The following is an 18,262-nucleotide window of genomic DNA, read 5'->3' on the forward strand; positions in this document are numbered from 1 at the left end:
CCATCAGTAAGTACAAGAACCCGGTTTCTACATCACATTGATTTCTCTTTGTCTTCTCATTGCCATTGCTATTGTATCTGACTGTTGTTTTGGGATGAATGCAGCGCAGTAGTCTTTCAGTACCTGAGGGAATGTTACATTATGAATCAGGCATCAAAGATTCCCAGGTTCACATCACAAACGGCCTTGTGGATTGGATTTCAATCTCGGCTCAGATTCCTTCAGCACTGTTGAAGGCTGGCTGCAGATTCTACACTGTGTTGTTTACCGTACATTCGTTTCTTTAAATCAAATATTTCTTGCTGCTTTCATACAGGAAAACATTCTTCCAATTACAGACTGTGCAATGATTTTTATGTTGAACAATTTCACAAAATAGACCAGCAAAACTCTTTGTTAATATCAAACACACCCTAAATCCAAGTGAATACAGCCTTTCCACCATACTGTATGTACATGATTTATAATGTTTCCTTTTATATCCTGATAATCCAGTTGGTTTTCTGTCTTGCATACAAAGTGACAGATGTATGTGAAGGTTCAACATAATGTGCATATTGTAATGTAAATGTGAATTCATGCCACACAATTCAAGCCTCCATTGTCTGATTCACGGGTCACTTTTTTTAAATTTAATTTCTTTGTTTTGTAAATGCAGAATTATTTGCCAGGCCTTGGTGTTACTATGTGGTATAAGGAAATATGTTTATTCTAAATGTTTGAAGTATGTGTCCATGGCACTGAGCTGCCAGTGAGGCATGAGCAGCGTGTAGGTGGTGCTTGTGCACCGCTCAGCTTTCAGGGAAGCTGTGGAAGCATGAAGTGCTGTCAAGAGTTGCAGTCTAATGAAGGAATGTACTCTTGCTGAACAACACAAAAGGAAAGTGACTGACTTGCTCAAGGCCTCTGTCTGGCACCTTCTCTCTGCAGGAGAGACTGAAGACATCATGCTGGATCACGCCTGGCGAGAGAGAGAGAAAAAAAGTTAAGGTTGCTGAAGAAAAAGTTATGCCTTAGTAACTTATTAAGATTCAAACCACCCACACTGTGTTAGAAGATAGAAGATCCCTGCCTGTTTCACTGATCAACAGAAATTACAGACTTACAAAGAAGACTTAAAGATGCAGTGAAATGCTGCTGCTGTCTGTTTCTGACAATTTTCTGCCTTTAAGATAGCTAGAGTTGTTTCAAGTACATTTTTAAAATCTGCTAATTTGTCCTTTTGCAGTTCTTTGTGACACTGTTGTGTAATCTATCCAGAACAGTCTCAATTAAAAGGTACCCTGTGGATTTTTTAAATGTTGTGCTATAGAGCAATGTACAAGCATGCAGGCACATTTTAATCAACAGTTGGTAATAGTAATGTGCAAAAAAAAGTACAGCAATGTGGCTACAAAGGCAGTAAAGAAAACTGCACACAAGCAAACATGTATGTAAACAATGTAGGTTTTAAATTCTTCCATTGAAAATGATTTATGAGGAAGGACACCTTTAAGGGGGAACCTTTAATTATTACCTGAATTATTAGGCAAGTGAGTATTTTGTCCATATCATCATTTTTATGCATATTTTCCAACTCCAAGCTGTATAAACTTGAATGCTTATTGGATTTAAGCAAATCAGGTGATGTGTATTTGTGTAATGAGGGAGGGTGTGGCCTGAGGAGATCAACACCCTATAACAAGGTGTGCATAATTATTAGGCAGCTTCTTTTCCTCAGGCAAAATGGGCCAAAAAAGAGATTTAACTGACTCTGAAAAGTCAAAAATTGTAAAAAGTCTTTCAGAGGGATGCAGCACTTGTGAAATTGCTAAGATTTTGGGCAAGGTGGCTATATTAGTCACTGATTTTTTTTTTTTGTTGAAATGTCAGAAATGTTTACTTGTAAATTTTGAGTTTTTTGTTTATTATTCTCACTTTAACAGATGAAAATAAACAAGTGAGATGGGGCAATTTTTGTTTTTCATTTAGTTGCATAATAATTCTGCACACTAATAGTTGCCCAATAATTGTGCACACATAGATATTCTCCTAAGAAAGCCAAAACCTCACTTTTATTTTCTTAAATATTCAGGTTTGAGGGTTTATTAACATTTTGGATTGACTGAGAGCGCTGTAATTGTTCAATAATAAAATTAATCCTCAAAAATACAACTTGCCTAATAATTGTGCACAGTGTAACAGATAACACTTGTTTTTATCTGTTTTGGTGACAAACACTGTTTGTTAACATGTCTGTTTGTCTAAAAGAAAACACAGGACAGGACACCTTTAAAGGTACCCTGTGGAGTTTTTGACTACTAGTAGCACGATGCAGCAATGTTTTTCTGAGTTGTCTCCATTAGGTTTGTATCGTGCAAGCGCACGAGAACTTACATTCACAAGCACATGGGTGGTGCGATTCACATCTGAACAATTCAGGATTTAATTTCTTTTTTAAATCAGTTTTAAAAATGTTTATGAAGAATGAAATTCATGCAACATGTTTGTTAGACCTCATGGATACTTACAATGTGCTTACAAGAACATTTTTACATTCTTATCCTAAAACTCTTACTGTTTTTCTCTTTTTTGTGAGGTTTACTCGTACGAGTGTTCCAATTCAGATTTAACAAACTCTCTTTACTGCCTGAACTTGTAATAAATCGCTTATTTTACCCTGATGAGCGCCACCTGTTCATTAGGAGGTGTAAGATCTGATCATCTGCATAATCATCATCCTTTGAATTGCTATCCAAGGCTGCTTGTTCCACTCCGTTTGTGGGCAAGTTTCATTCACAAAAAATGTTCCCAAAGAGTAAAAACAAGAATTTCACACTGTGCAGCTTCAATTGCTGCTGTCAGAGAAATCAGCGCTGAAATAGTCTATGCCTTGCATGAATGTGTGTGTGAATGGATGAATAAGGCTTGTAGTGTAAAAGCACTTTGAGTGATCGGAAGACTAGAGAGACGCTATATAAGTGCAGTCCATTTACCATTTACCATTTATCATATTTAAACCAGTTGAACATCGACAGACATAATAATTTAAAGTCAAACAAGTGTGTCTCCCCTTGTGAAGAAAGACTGCTTATGACTCATATCACAGGTCTGGACCACTTGTAAATTTCGTTTGTGCTTAAGAAAATTCCAAGTAGATAAAATTGATGAATGTCACAAATTGTCTTAAATCATTCAGATGTGCCTCTTACAAATGAATCTGTTTGTATAAGTGCTTTACAGGTGTCTCTCGGTGAGAAACACTGAATGAAAACTCCACAGGGCACCGTTAAATACCAGATGAAGACAAATGTTTTCTGCTGATGGCAGAACATTGTCTGAAGGATTTAAATGTTCTATGCTGAACCTTCCATGTATTATCTATGGATAACAGGTTGAGTTGGTACAAAAATAGCCCGCATATTTTTCAGTGTGGTGGAAAAAAGGCTGGCTTGAAGATGCCTGCACGCTATGAAGGAACAGCCACATGCACACAGTCACGTACTGAAACATCCAGGAGAAACCTCTATTTTTAAAATGTTTTATTGTCAGACTGTATAGATCAGTGGTAACAGTATTTCCTTTTTCCTTGCAGCTCATCTATTATTGGTCTGTGATCAAAGTTGGATCTGCTCAGCCAGGCGGACAACTTCATGTAGATGCTTTAATCATCAAAGATTCAGATTATCCAAAGCCATCAGATCCTCTTTGTGTCCTTGTTCAGGTCAGATCGGGTCAGCTGACACCGGGCTGCATTTGATTATTCCTCATCAATCCATATTCATAAGTATTGTGAGCATTAAAGGCTTCCAGCTGCATGCGGTGTCCAGCAGGCACGCCATGGATGATACTGTCTGGCCTTGAACAGAATTACGGTATAAGCGCAAAGATGTAACTGTGATGTAATATGGGCGAGGAAGCCATGCAAGTAAAGATGTATTGATTTTCCAGTACATCAAGGTCGCTTCCTCTCTCCATGTCTTTCACTCTTTCCGGAGGGGGGAACTGATACAGATGTGCGGTACAGATATGAACTGTCTTTCTTGACTCTAGAATAGTTAAGCTGAAGATATCACAACTAAAAGTTTCACTCACACTGACACTTCTGATGCTCCATAAAGCAACAGGGAGACACACAATTCAGAAGACATGGCAGAATACAGGCTGCTGTCCCTGTAACAGCTGTGGGAGAGAAAGTGATGTTGTTGTTGAGACAAACTTTAAAACCTGTAAAGGTCAGGAATTAAATGAATCATGCCTTAATGCTCATGGACGAGGTTGATCACCAACCTGTTAATAAATGCTGCATGTCCCAAGACGATGCATAAATCAGTGCTCCGCAGCCTCTCCCACATCTTTGCTCTGTGAACCCTGTAACCCAGCAGGCTTGCGCAGATGTGTATGTGTGTGTGTGTTGAAAAGACAGCAGGATCTGTGCCTCCACATGAAGGCTCCCTCTCCAAACCTCTGCCAGAGAAGAGACAGCCTCGCATCTGTGTGGAATAATAAAATTGTGTCAAAAAGTGCAGGCAAATATTTCTCTGCACCGGCGCTCTCTGTTGGAAACAGAGCTCAGACAACTGCAGCAATATCCTTTTTTTTTTTTTCTACTTCGCAACCTCTCTCCTTTATGCTCTCACTGTTTTGTGGTCTCTCTGCACAGATTTAAATGCGATATTGTACTATTTTCCTACTTAAAAGTATTTAATTCTCTTTTATTGCTCCATTTAGTCTTGTTAAAGCAACGACCACTCCCCACAGAAAACCACCGTCACCACACACACACACACACACACTTCTGCCAGGTTTCTCTCAGGCGAGAACCGGAGAGCCCCCACTTGCACAGCAACATCAATAATACAACTGAAGCACATCCCCCCCCCCCAACCACCACCACTTGCTTCTAAAAATAGACCTCCTTTTTTGTTTAATATTTAATTTGCCCTTTCTCTCTCTCTCTCTCTGTCTCTCTCTCTGTCTCTATCCCTCTCCCCCCCCCCCCTCTCCCTCTCTTTCTTTTTCTCTATTCATTGTCTTTAAATAGGTGATGAGGAAAGATGTCAACAGATGAGTCTATGCTTCCACCTTTCCACTTACTTCCCATCAAATATTCTGTTTTTCCGAAACCCACAAAGTCCATTTCTTCAAAACGCTGTCCATGTACTAGTTTCAAGTCTCCTCAGGCCTTACAAAATGTCTCAGTTTATCTTTGTGCTTTGTGAATGAATGTGGGCCTGGACTAAATATTAAAGCATCTTAGTTAATGATTCACAACATTAAACCGGTTGAACTTCATCAAGTCTGAAGTCTGAACCACTAGTGCCACTCTGTTGTGTATTTTATTATTTTTATTGTATTAAGGTGGTTCTCAGGATGTCAACATTGGTGAGTCAGTCAGTCCACTGATTTAGTCCAGATTGAAATATTTTAAGTATTGGATGGATTGGCACAAGACTTTGACATTCACAGTCCCCAGATAATTAATCCTAATGACTTTGGTCAACCACTGACATTTCCTCTAGCACCATGAGGTTAATTGACATTTGTGGTTTTGAATAAATTTCTTGGCAATTATTAAATAGATTGTCCTAAAATTTGGTACACACCAAATAATATTCATAATATTTTTGGTGATCCATTAACTTTTCATCTAGTGCCAACATTGGGTTGTGTCCAATTCTTTGGTTTATGATCAAAAACTGCAAAACTAATGACATTCCCATCAGCCATGGCTGTACTTTGTGTTTACTACTAAATACTGTCGCAAATGCCAAACTAAAATGTTAACATGGTAAACATTAAACCTATTACATGTTAACAGCATGTTAGCATGCTGATGTTAGCATTTAACTTAAAGGAATGCTGTGCCTGAATACAGGCTCACTTATTTGCTAGTATAACTGTAGACTCTCTTAGTCTCGTTACCATATGAGATCAAAAACTAGAAGAGTCTGTCCTGAAACAATAGTCAGGTGCCTAAATGAATATTGGAACAAGCTTTGCTTGCTGTCATCATTTCTTCTATTCATTTTGGCCATTTAGAGATCCCTTCCTATTGGACCTCTGATGTAAGTGTTTGGGGAAAAAATACACAGACCTCATTCTATTGAAAAAGTTTTTCTGAAGTCAGCATGAGACTTCAGCAGTCTGTGTTAGACAAATTAAGTGGATATCTTCCAACATTGCAGTATTTTTAGTTTGAAATTTCCTGTTTGTATTACCAGAACTCCTTCGCTGATCAGCATGCAGACACTGTGCAGCTAAGAGGGAATTTCATACTAAAGACTGCAACTTTTCAAGATTGCTGAGGCCTCATTTTATTTCATCTGCACATAAAGTTGTCCCTGAGTTCTCTATTATCACACAGTACTTTCCACAACAAGACGACATGCCAGCATTTAATATAATCAATGTGCGCTAGCTTTGATGCATCATCAGCCAGGCAGATTCAAGCAGTGGGGGAAATGCTGCTTACTGAGACGAGAGCATCTATTCAAACCACAATCAATCGTGCGTCACACATTCTCACAGCTTCCCCATTTCTCACAAACAATCCTCTTCCTTCTGAGCAAATACCTTTCACGTGGGAAGTGATTTCAGAGGTGGTTGAGTACACCTTACCCACCGCTCTGCTGTGTGTGTGTATGTGTTTCCCTGGGTGGTTTTTAGTTTTATGTCTGTGGCTGATGTTGCAGGCTGCTAACATCTCCTGACCCTCAGAGGAAGGAGGAGAGGAATGCTCTGCGGGGAGTTGACTTAGTGTTTGTTATATAATGTGTCCTAACGGGGCACATACCTGCTGATAGTGCTGATGCCGGATTCTGCCATGCATAACCATCATGGCTCGAATTTGTAATTTACTTCATCTCTGCAAGTGAAGCTCCTACAGTATGTTAGACTCTCAAACAGCTTTTGCACTAATAACAGCACTTGAAAAATAACAAGAACTGCTGGAAAATAAAACACTTCCAGACGGAAATCATAGATATAATTTCAGTGACACATTTGATTTTCTTTTCTCTTTTTTTAAATTTTAATTCTATTTTCTATGACGGATGGCAGTGAAAGCCTTCATCCTCTATGTGTTGACTAGTTTATTAACATTACAATTTTGCTCTCTCTTTGCTCATTATTCATGTCTTTTTAGCTTTATGCACCAATATGTTAACTTCAAACAATAGTAAACAATGGATTAATTCTCATTGTTTTAGCCTCATAAATCATTGTCTTAAGAAATTTGCAAACAGGTTTTCACACGGTGTAATGCTGTGTGTCTGGGTATTGGTTTTGGCAGGAAGGATTATGGTAGTATTTGTACAAGGCCTCTATATCAATGCAGGGTTTACCTGAACAACATACTGTATTTAATATGATGATGATGGTGTTTGTTTTATTAGCAAATATTGTTTGGATCATGTCTACAATGACGTGCTTTACTGAATCCTCAATTAGGCTTTGGCAGAAAGTACATAGTGAAATTCAGTGGTTATGTAATTCCATTACTGTAACAAAAATGGATCATATTGCAGTGTAATTCTTCATTACTGGAATTGAAGCACAACCTGTCATGCATTCTGTAATGCAGAACAACCTAAATCTTTATTATTACAGTCAACTTACAACCCGAAATGTACATGTTTGTGTTATTAAATGGTTTATCATAACTAATAGTTTAAGAAATGTAAGCTTTTTTCAAGCAAAACGTTAGAAGGTGTTCACTTCTGAAATATAAATAACAGTGAGGTAACTACAGATTCGTGACACCAGTGGAGACTTTTCAGAAGCACTGGATCCAGAACCTTCTACCTACTTTAAAATCAATCCCAGCATAAAGCCCACTGTTCTCACAAGCCTGAACTTTTCACACAAGCTTTCTTTTCTCACTAACCTCAGCGAGATCTGTCTATGAGCAAGTGAAAAGTTTGAACGCAGTTTTAAAAATCTAAATCTGTAGGAGGATATGTTGTCTGGTAAAGTACTCCGATCAGATTCTGACTGCAGCTCTTGAAGCTTGAAACTTTCTGACAACAGTTGGTTAATGGATAGATGTACTCACTTGTGGAGAAAGGACTGTGTTGCCACGCTCTTCTGTGTACTGTGTCATAAGCATGAGAGTAGGCGCAGTCAGGCTTTTTCTTCAGCTTTCTTATCCTATCACATCAGCGATGTCTTTAAATGTTTTATTTCAGCAGTCAATTGTAAATAACTGATTAATGTACAGTGAATTCGTTTAGATGCTCCTGAGCTCTGAAGCGAAAAATGTTCAAGTAGAACAAGCTGAATTAATATGCAGTTTACACTTTTCAGTGAATAGAGCCTTTGAATTGATTGTCATGTTTCTTTAACTTTTATATTCTCTTATACCTCTTATGTAAATAGAGAATTCAAACAAACTGATTAGGATAATACAAAATAATTTACATATAAGCAGTAGCATACACACAATACAAGGACTGTGATATTTTTTATGAACATAATGAGGAAACATTTTTAGCCAGCAGCTTTGGTCCAAACTGAAATATCTCAACAAGTATTATATGGATTACCATGAAATTTTATACAAACCTTCATGATCCCCAGAGGTTGAATCCCACGTACACTGGTGATCCCCTGACTTTTCCTCAAGCACTGCCATGAAAATTGACTCCGGTTTTCAATTTAATGTCTTAACAACTATTGGATGAATAGTTGGATGAATTATCAATATGAATTGTAATAAGTCACTTTCCATATAGCTCCGTCATTAGGTCAAAATGTTTATTTGCTCATCACTTTTGCTGAACAAAAACCTTCAAAACTAATTACATGCCCATCAGCTTCAGCTGTACTTTGTCTTCATGTTATTAGCATGCTGAACTAAGTTGAGGATGTTAGTATTAAGCTCAAAGCACTGCTGTGCTTACAGAGTAGTGCAGAGCTGCCATCATGGCTGCTGACAAAGTCTTTGCTTCCTGGAACAAGAATTTTACATTTTTGGTAACCAAAGGTCAGCAATGTTTTAGAATTTTTTTGGTAATCCAAAAAGTCACTTGTCATCATGCAATTCATGTAGATTGGAATGAAACAAGAACCTAATAGGTCATATATCAGGGATAAGATTGGTTCAAGCAAATTGGTTAAATCATGAGAAAGTATTTTCTTTCCCTAACCTTAACCAAAAAATAATTTAGTCGCCTAAACTTCACCACACACAGGACATAAACCTTCGTCTTCAGCGTCAAAGTCCTGCACTTAAACCATCATCTACCCAAATCTGACTCCTTTGTGCTCCAAGAATGTATTAATACCTGGAATAAGGTAGCAATTATGTTTGTATTTGTCAAAACAATTTAGTACTATATAAAGTTTATTTTCAGGAGATAAGGTTGATGTGACGTTGTTTCCGAATGACTCCTCCTTGACTTAATTGTTATTGACCTCTGTTGTCTGCTGTGTGTCCTAGTTCTTCCAGAGATGGGTGAGGGACAGAGAGAAGGTGAAGGACATCTATCGTCAGCTGGGACCAGGACATACACAGTATTCTAGTGATCGATGGAGACAACAGTGGTAATGGCCTTAACAGCTAAGCAAGGAGGACGATCAGTGGCTATCGATTCTGGCTGCCGGGGGAACCAGCGTATGTCCAAGTTAAAGGTAATGTTTCAGTGATTTCTTGGACCCTTGTGGTCAGTAGGAAATGAGCAAAATATTGCACTAGGTCAGTCAGAGCTCTCTCAATGCTGTACACTCTCAATTATTTACCACTCCTCTCTTTCCCTTACCTTCACTCCCTCCTGCCTTACTTCCTTCACTCAGTCAATTTATGTCTGTGTGCCTCTGCCAGCTTCCACCTCTCAGTTTCTCTTTTCCACCCCCTGTTCAATCAACTTGGGTCAAGCATTGTTCAGCGGCTTGATGTTTCTGCTTGTAGACGTTCATTCACTTTTCCACTGTAAGCATAATTTGCTGCAGCAATGAGACCATGTAAACACAGGAATTAGATTCCATCAGTATGCTGCCTTCTTAGCCTATGTTATTTTAGGATTGCTTTGTACATTTGCTCAACAGGAACTTCAATTACATCAGGAGTTCAGAGAGACGCTTGCTGTCAGTTTGTAGCTACACAAGTGGAGTTTCATCATTGAAAGTTCTTGGATGTTTGTGCTTAGGCGAATGCTAAAAGCTGTATTCTCCCAGAAGACAGGGCATTGCCATATTCTGCAGTAGTACATCTTCACAAACGGCCTGTGGGTACTCTACATGCACATAAAACAGTGCCTCTATATTTACTCTTTAAAAGCCCTGTTCGTTCTGCATTCAGGATGCTTTTGGAATAGTTGAAGACCAGGCATCACAGCATCCCCTGTAAAGTGGATCCTCCTTACTCCTTTATGTTTTTAAAAATGTACTTCGCCATTTTGGAATATCAGCATACCCAAAGGATCTTGTTGTCAAATGTCTTCCTGTTACAAGGCATTTGATAACTAGGACAGTAATGATTTCTGACATACTCTGGCACTCAGTACAGAGAGTTTACATAATTCAGGCTTTAAGTGTGAAATGGGAGAATACAGTAGGCTTCTTTTCTACTTATCCAATATGTTAGCTATTGTAAAAACTGGTTTTATTGCCTTACCCTCAGTAAGGCTAATTTAATATATCTTTCTCTACTCCACTATAGTCTACTGATGTCACCTTAGCTTTATTAAAGGCAGGCCGTCTATCGAACTCCAGTATTTCAACATTGTGCAGGAATATAAAAGGTCTCTGAGGCTCAGCCGCCTGCCTACACTAGAGACACACCTCAGAGCTCAGCAGCTGTCAATTCAAACTCAATGTGCCTCACAGGTGCCAGTTCTACTCTGCTTCTTACAAGCCTTTGTGCATCGATCAAAGCAAACCGCCTGCCAGGGATTCAAAATGCAATACTGCACAATATCTGCAAAGTCAAACTGACCAGTGTCTCACCTCACTGAAGCTTCAATATTGTCAGAGGGGTGAGCTGGCACCGGCCACCCAGCAGTGTGAGCGCATGTGAGCTTGTACAGTGAACAGCATAGTCGAGTGTGACCATGTATGTCGGCACGTGGGAGTAACTGAAGCGTGTGATCGCTGGCGTGAGATGGTCAAGGGGCAGTGTTGCAGCAAAATGAACACAACACCACTTAGTGTACCGTCAGTAGCATGCATAGCCTTAATCTCTGTGTTTTGTCATAGCCCAGTGGATCCATGTGTAGTAAACATCTGTTGTTTCTAAGTGATGGAGCTGTGTCATGGACTTTCCCACTGATTGCTGGTTTGCTGAACTGTGCAACTAATGATATAAAACACACCACACTTTACCAATTGGTGATATGTGTTTATGTATGCAGGATTAATTTGAACACTCCAAAGTTACACTTTTTATTAAAATATTTACTTGAACTCTCTCTCTCTCAAAAATACAAATTATTCCATCCTCAGAAATCATATTATTTGACAGGCAAAGCTCCTAAAACAGCTAAATCCTTCTGAATCGGAAAACACAGAGGGAGCACTCAAACCTTTATAAGACAAACCTGTCTCATAGTGCTGTCACACACAGTATACTTATGTAATCTCAGGAAATAGACAGGGACCATGTTTTCATCAGGGTTAAGTATAAGAGTCTGAGATTAATATAGAAAGAGCAGAGATAACTTTTAAAATGATAAATATTAGAAGCACAACTTCTGGAAAGTTTATTATTTTAAGAGTAAGAATGAACAATATTATATCAGCATTGCCTATTGTGGGTTGTCCGCCCATAAAGGTTTAATTTTTGATGAATCATGTTTGCCGCAGATATAAAACAAGCTGGCAGGAGTAAGACGAATGCGTGAGGTCCAGAAAAGTTTAACTTTGAAAAAGTATCACCAACACAGTCATTTTTCTCCCCACTACCGTGAGCAGCATTATCAGCTCTTTCCTAGTGACTCACTGCGCGTCCGTGTGAGCAGGCATCTGTGTGTGCTATTTAAGGCAGTGTGGTCACAGTTCACGGCCCGCTGTGTCTGTCTGATCTCTGGTGGGAGACGTAGCTCCGGCTGAGTGGTCGTGACCCTCCCACATTAGAGAGCGGTGCGATGGAAGGAAATGCAGACTGAATGGCGCTGAGCACAATGCCCACTCTTTAATATCAGCAGCTGATGCATCTGTGATAGAAACACCTGCTGGTGATCGCTTTCATCTCACACCCCGAAAGTGATCTGGCGTCATTGTATGTTTCTGTCTTGTTTGATGGTGACATTATTTGAATAGCAGCACAGTGGTAATACACACCAAAATCTCTCCTTTATGGCCTCTCAATCATTTTGGAAGATTAAAGAGGCAAAAATAGATTTTTTTTTAGAAGAGCAAGAGAGTTTTCAAGTGAAGTGAAGCTTGCAGATCAAAATATTCCATCTTTAACAGCTGCAAAAAGTAAATTGGTAGCTTAAGGGACACCCTGTGTGCACTGTTAGATGAACTTCTCTCAGCTCTGACCTAACCTGACTTTATTTGTTCCCAGTAACTCCTGACCTATCTCCACCTATCGATTTGTGTTCTGTTCCTGCTGCTTTATCTGACCCTGGCTGACTTGAGGCTATCAGGAGGGCTTCACTGAGCTCTCTGCTCTTGTTTCAAATAGACGGGGAAGTAGGGTTTCCTTTTAGATCAACAGTAAATTGCTTATTTGTGGCATACTGTAAAAGACACCTGCAGGATTTTTTCACTTTCCCTGACAAAGTGAAAAAGCCTCCCTTGAGCCTCCCTTCACTATCATCTCAATTTGTTCTCAGTGTTCTGTTATTATCAGTGATGTCGCAAAATCAGAGTTTCATTGCCAGTTATTGCTCACAGTTCTATTTACACCCACTCTCATGTGGGGTGATGGAGATACGGAGAGAGGCTAAGGTGGCATAATGGAGTCTATTAGGTTTTTAATTGTGACCTTTATCTTTCCTCTGTCTGTAAAGGTCGTTCTCAGATTAGACAGAACACCTTCCTCACTTTGCAAAGTGGATTTCAGACTGTCAAATCCTGCATGTTCCCACACACCTTGTGCCGTGGCAGCACTGAGCAAAGTGTCCTTGAAACATATGCTCGATCTCTAATTAGAGGGAGGCTCAAGAAAGGCATAAAGTGGCCCAAAGTATATACCCTTAATTAGAGAAAACAGCGCTCATGTTCATGTGAGTGATTGTCAATGCTGCCCTTATTATGCAGGTCAAGACATATCAGTCATATACTGTGATAGCCACTGTCGAAGTCTACCATGCTATAATGTGCCATCCATATACCCCAGTATGAAATTAGGATTAAATATTGTAGGATAAAGTTAATATTTTTCAGGCTGACTGTGGGAGGTGCATCCCCGAAAAAAGGTGATGTTATAAGTTCAGTAAATGATTCAAAATGAGGTTAAATAATCAGATAGCTCTGTACAGAGAATAAATCCAGTCTTTATTGTCTCCTTTGGTTATAATCTACAGGTTAAGGCCAAAATACATTTCTGATCAGCTGCTACGTCACGAACCGTCCAGACCTCTCAGGTCATCTGGGACATCTCTGCTTTCTGTCCCCAGAGTCAAAACTTAACGTGGGGAAGCAGAGTTCACTTTTTATGCACTATGTATCATCTGGAACAAACTCCCAGACAACTTAAGGTCTGCCCCGACTCTCAGTTCTTTTATTAAATTTAATTTGGGACTATTTATTCATATCTCACACTGCAATATAGCTGCACTATAATTTTTATACTCCTGTTTAATCTGTTTTATTCTATTTTACCTTAATTTACATTCTATTTTATTTTATTCTTTTTAAATCCTATTTTTATGTTACTTTTTATATTGCATTGAATTTCTTTTCTTAAAACCTTATATATTTAATATAAAGCACTTTGCCTTGTTCTTGCAAGGCTCTTTAAAAATAAACTTGCCTTGCCTATAATCCTTACCCTAATTTAGCTGTCTGTTCTTTGGGCCAGAGCAGTGGTCTCAAAACTTTTTATCTTGTGACCCCTTAAAACAAAGCTACGGTAAGTCTACTTGCAATCCTTCATCTCTTGTTGCATGAGTCTACCAGCTCTGACCAGTTCAGTCATGAACAGATTATCTGTTCTTGTTTTATTTGAATAATTTGTCTACTAATTCACAGGAAGAAAGCAAACATTAGAGAATATTCAGGAAAAAAATGTGCTTTTTTTTCTTCTGTGTATGTCTTATGACCCCTTTTGTGATTCCTGAGGTTTGGAACTGTTGGGCTAGAGCTTAGTCTTAAATGACACAAGTTTTTATACCTTGCATTTTGAGCTTTGTGCTGCACCCCAGTGTTTTCATGTGATTGTCTTCAAGAGCATCTGTGGAAACTTTTCTTGGAGTTGCACTCAAAAGAAAACGTGGAGTCTCTGAATGAAACAGTGAGTAACGCTGGCACAAAGAAAGGCACCCTTAGATGCATGTTGTTGACCCAGATCTTCACATAAATCAATACTAAGGGTTGGACTTCACAGGTCTCCTCTTCCACACTGACAGACTACATAGGCTTGACACTGTTGTTGTTGTTGTCGGTGCTGGAATTACACTTTACTTGCACCAAATAACACAAAGCCTGAATCAGCCTTTGTTATTGGGCAGCCCTTCAACTCAATGTTAATCATTTTTTGAAAGAAAAGCAGTGGTGTACGGTAGGTGAGTTAGCTTTTTCATCAGGGCTGAGCAATATATCGATATCATTATATGAGACTAGATATTGTCTTAGATTTTGGATATCTTAATATCATGATATAGCATAAGTTTTGTCTTTTCCTGGTTTTAAAAGCTGCATTACAGTAAAGTGATGTGATTTTCTGAAGCTGTTCTACTATTTGCCTTTACCCACTTGGTCATTATATCCACATTAGTGGTGATGATTTATCAAAAATCTCATCTGTGTAAATATTTTGTGAAAGCGCCAAAAGTCATCCCTACTTTACTTGTACATGCATGTGTCTGTACTAAAACCTCTCAATCTATCATCTATCTACAATCTCTGTTGACTCCCCATTGTAGCAGTTTTTCAAGCAGTTTCTATCAGCTGCTTTACACCATCTCAACAATTGTGTTCATAAATTTAACAATTTAAAAAACCTTATTTTTCTGAATCACCAGCAGCTTTAGAAAGCTTCCAATAATGTGCAAGTCTTACCACGCAGAGGCATAAAGGAATGGCCTTGTGGGCAGAACACATCGATACAAACCACAGAGAGAGCTGATCCAACATGATGCCATGGTGCACGGTGAGCAAAATTTGATACAAGTGAATCCATTAAAAATTGACTAAATGTCATCAATAAACCTGTAGAGAACCATTGCAGTCCTTGCAACAAGAACAAAACCAAAAATCTCTCACAGTGAACCTCCAGTTCCTGAGGTGTTAGACTGTTTCTGTTCAGATACGACTGTTCAAAATCCAGTTAAAGCATTGTGTGGCAGAGGCAGCTCCATTTATACTAGCTCAAGCCATGTGTTTTCACATTCACATGCACCATCCTTCTGTTTATTCATGAGTTTATGTTTCCATCCAGAGAAAAAAAAAAAGTTTCCCCAAGAGAAGTGGGAAGAGTTGCAGAAAAAAAAGAAACTCTAATGCAAGTTTACAGCATTCATGCTCTGAGAACTAATAGATTCTCCCCGTCTCTCTTATTCTCTCTGTTATCCCCGGGCTGTGTCCATTCAAATTGGGAGGACAGTGTTGTATTATTAGTAAAGGGCTCTCCTCATCAGCACAGCTGTGTGTGGGTTGTGCACTGTTGATCTTCGGAGATGCGGTTGAGTGAACGCCTCTCCATCACCTTTTATCTGCGCATCACATACAGCCCGAGGCAGAACAAACAGCCGCAAAACTTCTACCCAGTGATATCATTATTGGAAAACTTCAGAAAAGCGCCAGTGAATCAGTGTGGCATTTGACTTGCCATATATTGGTAGTGCAGTTTTTGTTAGCACATCAGATGACAAATTCTACAGCACGATTTAATCCACCCACAAGTAAATCCATCCATACGATATTCAGAGTGTGATGGTGTCTACCCACAGTCACGATGCAAGACTGACACTGATGAACAGGTCATGTTTTGTTTTTGTTTTTAATTATTTCTTTTTTTAAAAATTTTATTGCATGCATTAACATACCACTCTCCTCTCTCTCTGTCTCTCTCTCTCTCTCTCTCTGGTTGCCCGATCTCTGGAATGAAATGATTTAGCAATAATTGTCATTTCTGAAAATGTATCTGTATTTCTTCTCATCAAATGATATTCTCTCACTGACTTGATTATTCAAAACTTATTTTAAATCAGCATGAAAACTCAAGAATAGTATTTTCTCTTTTTAGCATCACTGTTATTTTTGTTTGCAAGTCTTATTCAAAGCTCTGTGCTGGCCCTGCATTGCAGTGGTGGAAGGGAATAACAAGCATTTGTTCCCTGTAACAATGGTCTTATTCAGAAAATCAAATAAGAATGGCAAAAAGAAACGCTGGACACACACACACATACGTGCGTAACTGCTGCTTGCTTGACAGTATTCTAGCAACTTCTCTCATTCGGTGTTGGGTTTAGTACACAAACAGAGAGTTGTGGTACAAAAGGGACAAGGTTATTTCATTATGTGACTACATTTTCTTGCTTTCACTTTATCCTCTATCCAGAGCCCTAACAAAACAAATCCAGCCACGTGTCTTTAGACTTTTTGCTATGAAGAAAAACATTCAAAGCTTGGCATTATTGCCTTTTCCATACATCTATTTGTGCCACTCTGTGCTATCTTCCTTGATTTATCTGTCTTTCTCAGTGTACCTGGCTGTGTACTCTTCACAGCACCAGGTGTCTGTATGTTGGGTGTAAGTGAAACAGGCGTAAGGTAGAGAGGACAGAAGGCCCATGACCTTTGCCACAGCCTAGAAACCAGATGCTGGCGTCACGTGGCAGCGGCCAGCTGGAGGGATCAATGGCCTACATAGCAGCTGGTCAGATGGGGAGGCTTAACAGGTCTAGCAATTAACCTGCAAATGTAGGAGAGACCAGAGATCGCTCTATTCAGCGTATCTACCGGGATGATGTTTGCCATGACATTTGTGGGTGTTTAGAAATTGAAATTCTGACAGTAAAATGATACAATTTGATTACTGTTCATGGGCTAATGTAGATAATGAAAGCTCCCGTCTGACTTCACATTAGCTGATGGAAGATGTCATTATAGCTGCGCAGAGAATAGTATCAATTTGGGCTAATGACTGTATTTCTGAGGCTCAGGCACAGGCAGAGCCAAAAAAAAAAAAAAAAAAAAAATCACACCAAGTCAGCTGCAAACTAGGTTTTAACTAGCTGTGTCATTTGTGTGTGTGTGTGTGTGTGTGTGTGTGTGTGTGTGTGTGTGTGTGTGGGACGGGGGGGTGACAGTAAGGTAATCTTGATCTTGTCCGTGTACACCAGCATGACACAATCTTATATAAGACACAAACTGGAACGACTAAACCTGTCAGGGTGCAGTGTGGCAGGTCTGTAGTTTAGTTATGATGTGTATATGTGTTGGTATATAAAATATTCTCATTCTGCAGCCTATTCTGGGTTTCAAAAGATCAATCGATGCTGTCTGCCATAGCGAGCAGGCAGCCCACTGCAGGTCTTCATGTTGAGGATGTGGGTGTCACAGTGAAATGCTCACTCTCACCCACTATTATGTGTATCAACTTGACTCATTCTTATCATACCACTCTCCTCCTCCTGTATGTATTTCAGCCAAATTGCTGAGAAAAGCTTCTCGGATTGCATCTAACTCAAAAGATGAGTTTGTTCTGCTAAAACATAATTTGAATCATCATCTGCACACATGTCCACACTCCTTATCTGTTCTTAGAGAGGCAGGCGTGTGTTCAGCATATCAATGATCAGATTTAACAGTTCTCTTGCTGGAATACACTCTCCTGAGTCATGTGATGGCACCCAGCGCTACTGTTTTGGGTTTTTTTTTTGTTGTTGTTGTGTTCTGCAGTGCATTCTTTCAAACTGATTTTGCAGGAGAGCTGGCCTGCAGGTTGATAATTCAGCGTGAGTTTGACAGCTGCATGGCCTGACAGAGACTTGATACACACAAACCTTGTGTATTTCTTTTTTTTTTTTTTTTTTCTGCGGCCCCACAGCTGTCAGCCTTTCCCCCTGAATTATCAATCAGTTTGCCGCTGATAAAAAATTAATTTCGTTATTTAAGATCGGCTTTTTTTTTTCCCTCTGTCCTTATAGTGGAGGCAGTGTGTAAATCATTA

At 39.2% G+C, this 18,262-nt stretch overlaps 1 protein-coding gene across 5 annotated transcripts in view; it reads left to right on the forward strand.

Moving 5' to 3' along the window:
* LOC121884119 overlaps positions 1-18,262 on the forward strand; it is an 82,529-nt gene that overhangs the window by 9,091 nt on the left and 55,176 nt on the right. For 4 of the 5 annotated variants that reach the window (XR_006092304.1, XR_006092306.1, XR_006092303.1 and 1 more), the window contains exon 1: positions 9,428-9,612. Coding sequence is in view for 1 of the 5 variants with exons in the window: in XM_042392736.1 (XP_042248670.1) it covers positions 9,511-9,612 (102 nt within the window). In the remaining 4 variants the exon portion in view is untranslated. Of the gene's footprint in view, positions 1-9,421; positions 9,613-18,262 lie in introns of those variants that run through there. The other variant, XM_042392736.1, reaches the window with a different exon arrangement.

Source organism: Thunnus maccoyii, chromosome 18 (genome assembly GCF_910596095.1).
Source record: "Thunnus maccoyii chromosome 18, fThuMac1.1, whole genome shotgun sequence".
NCBI classification, from domain to species: domain Eukaryota; kingdom Metazoa; phylum Chordata; class Actinopteri; order Scombriformes; family Scombridae; genus Thunnus; species Thunnus maccoyii.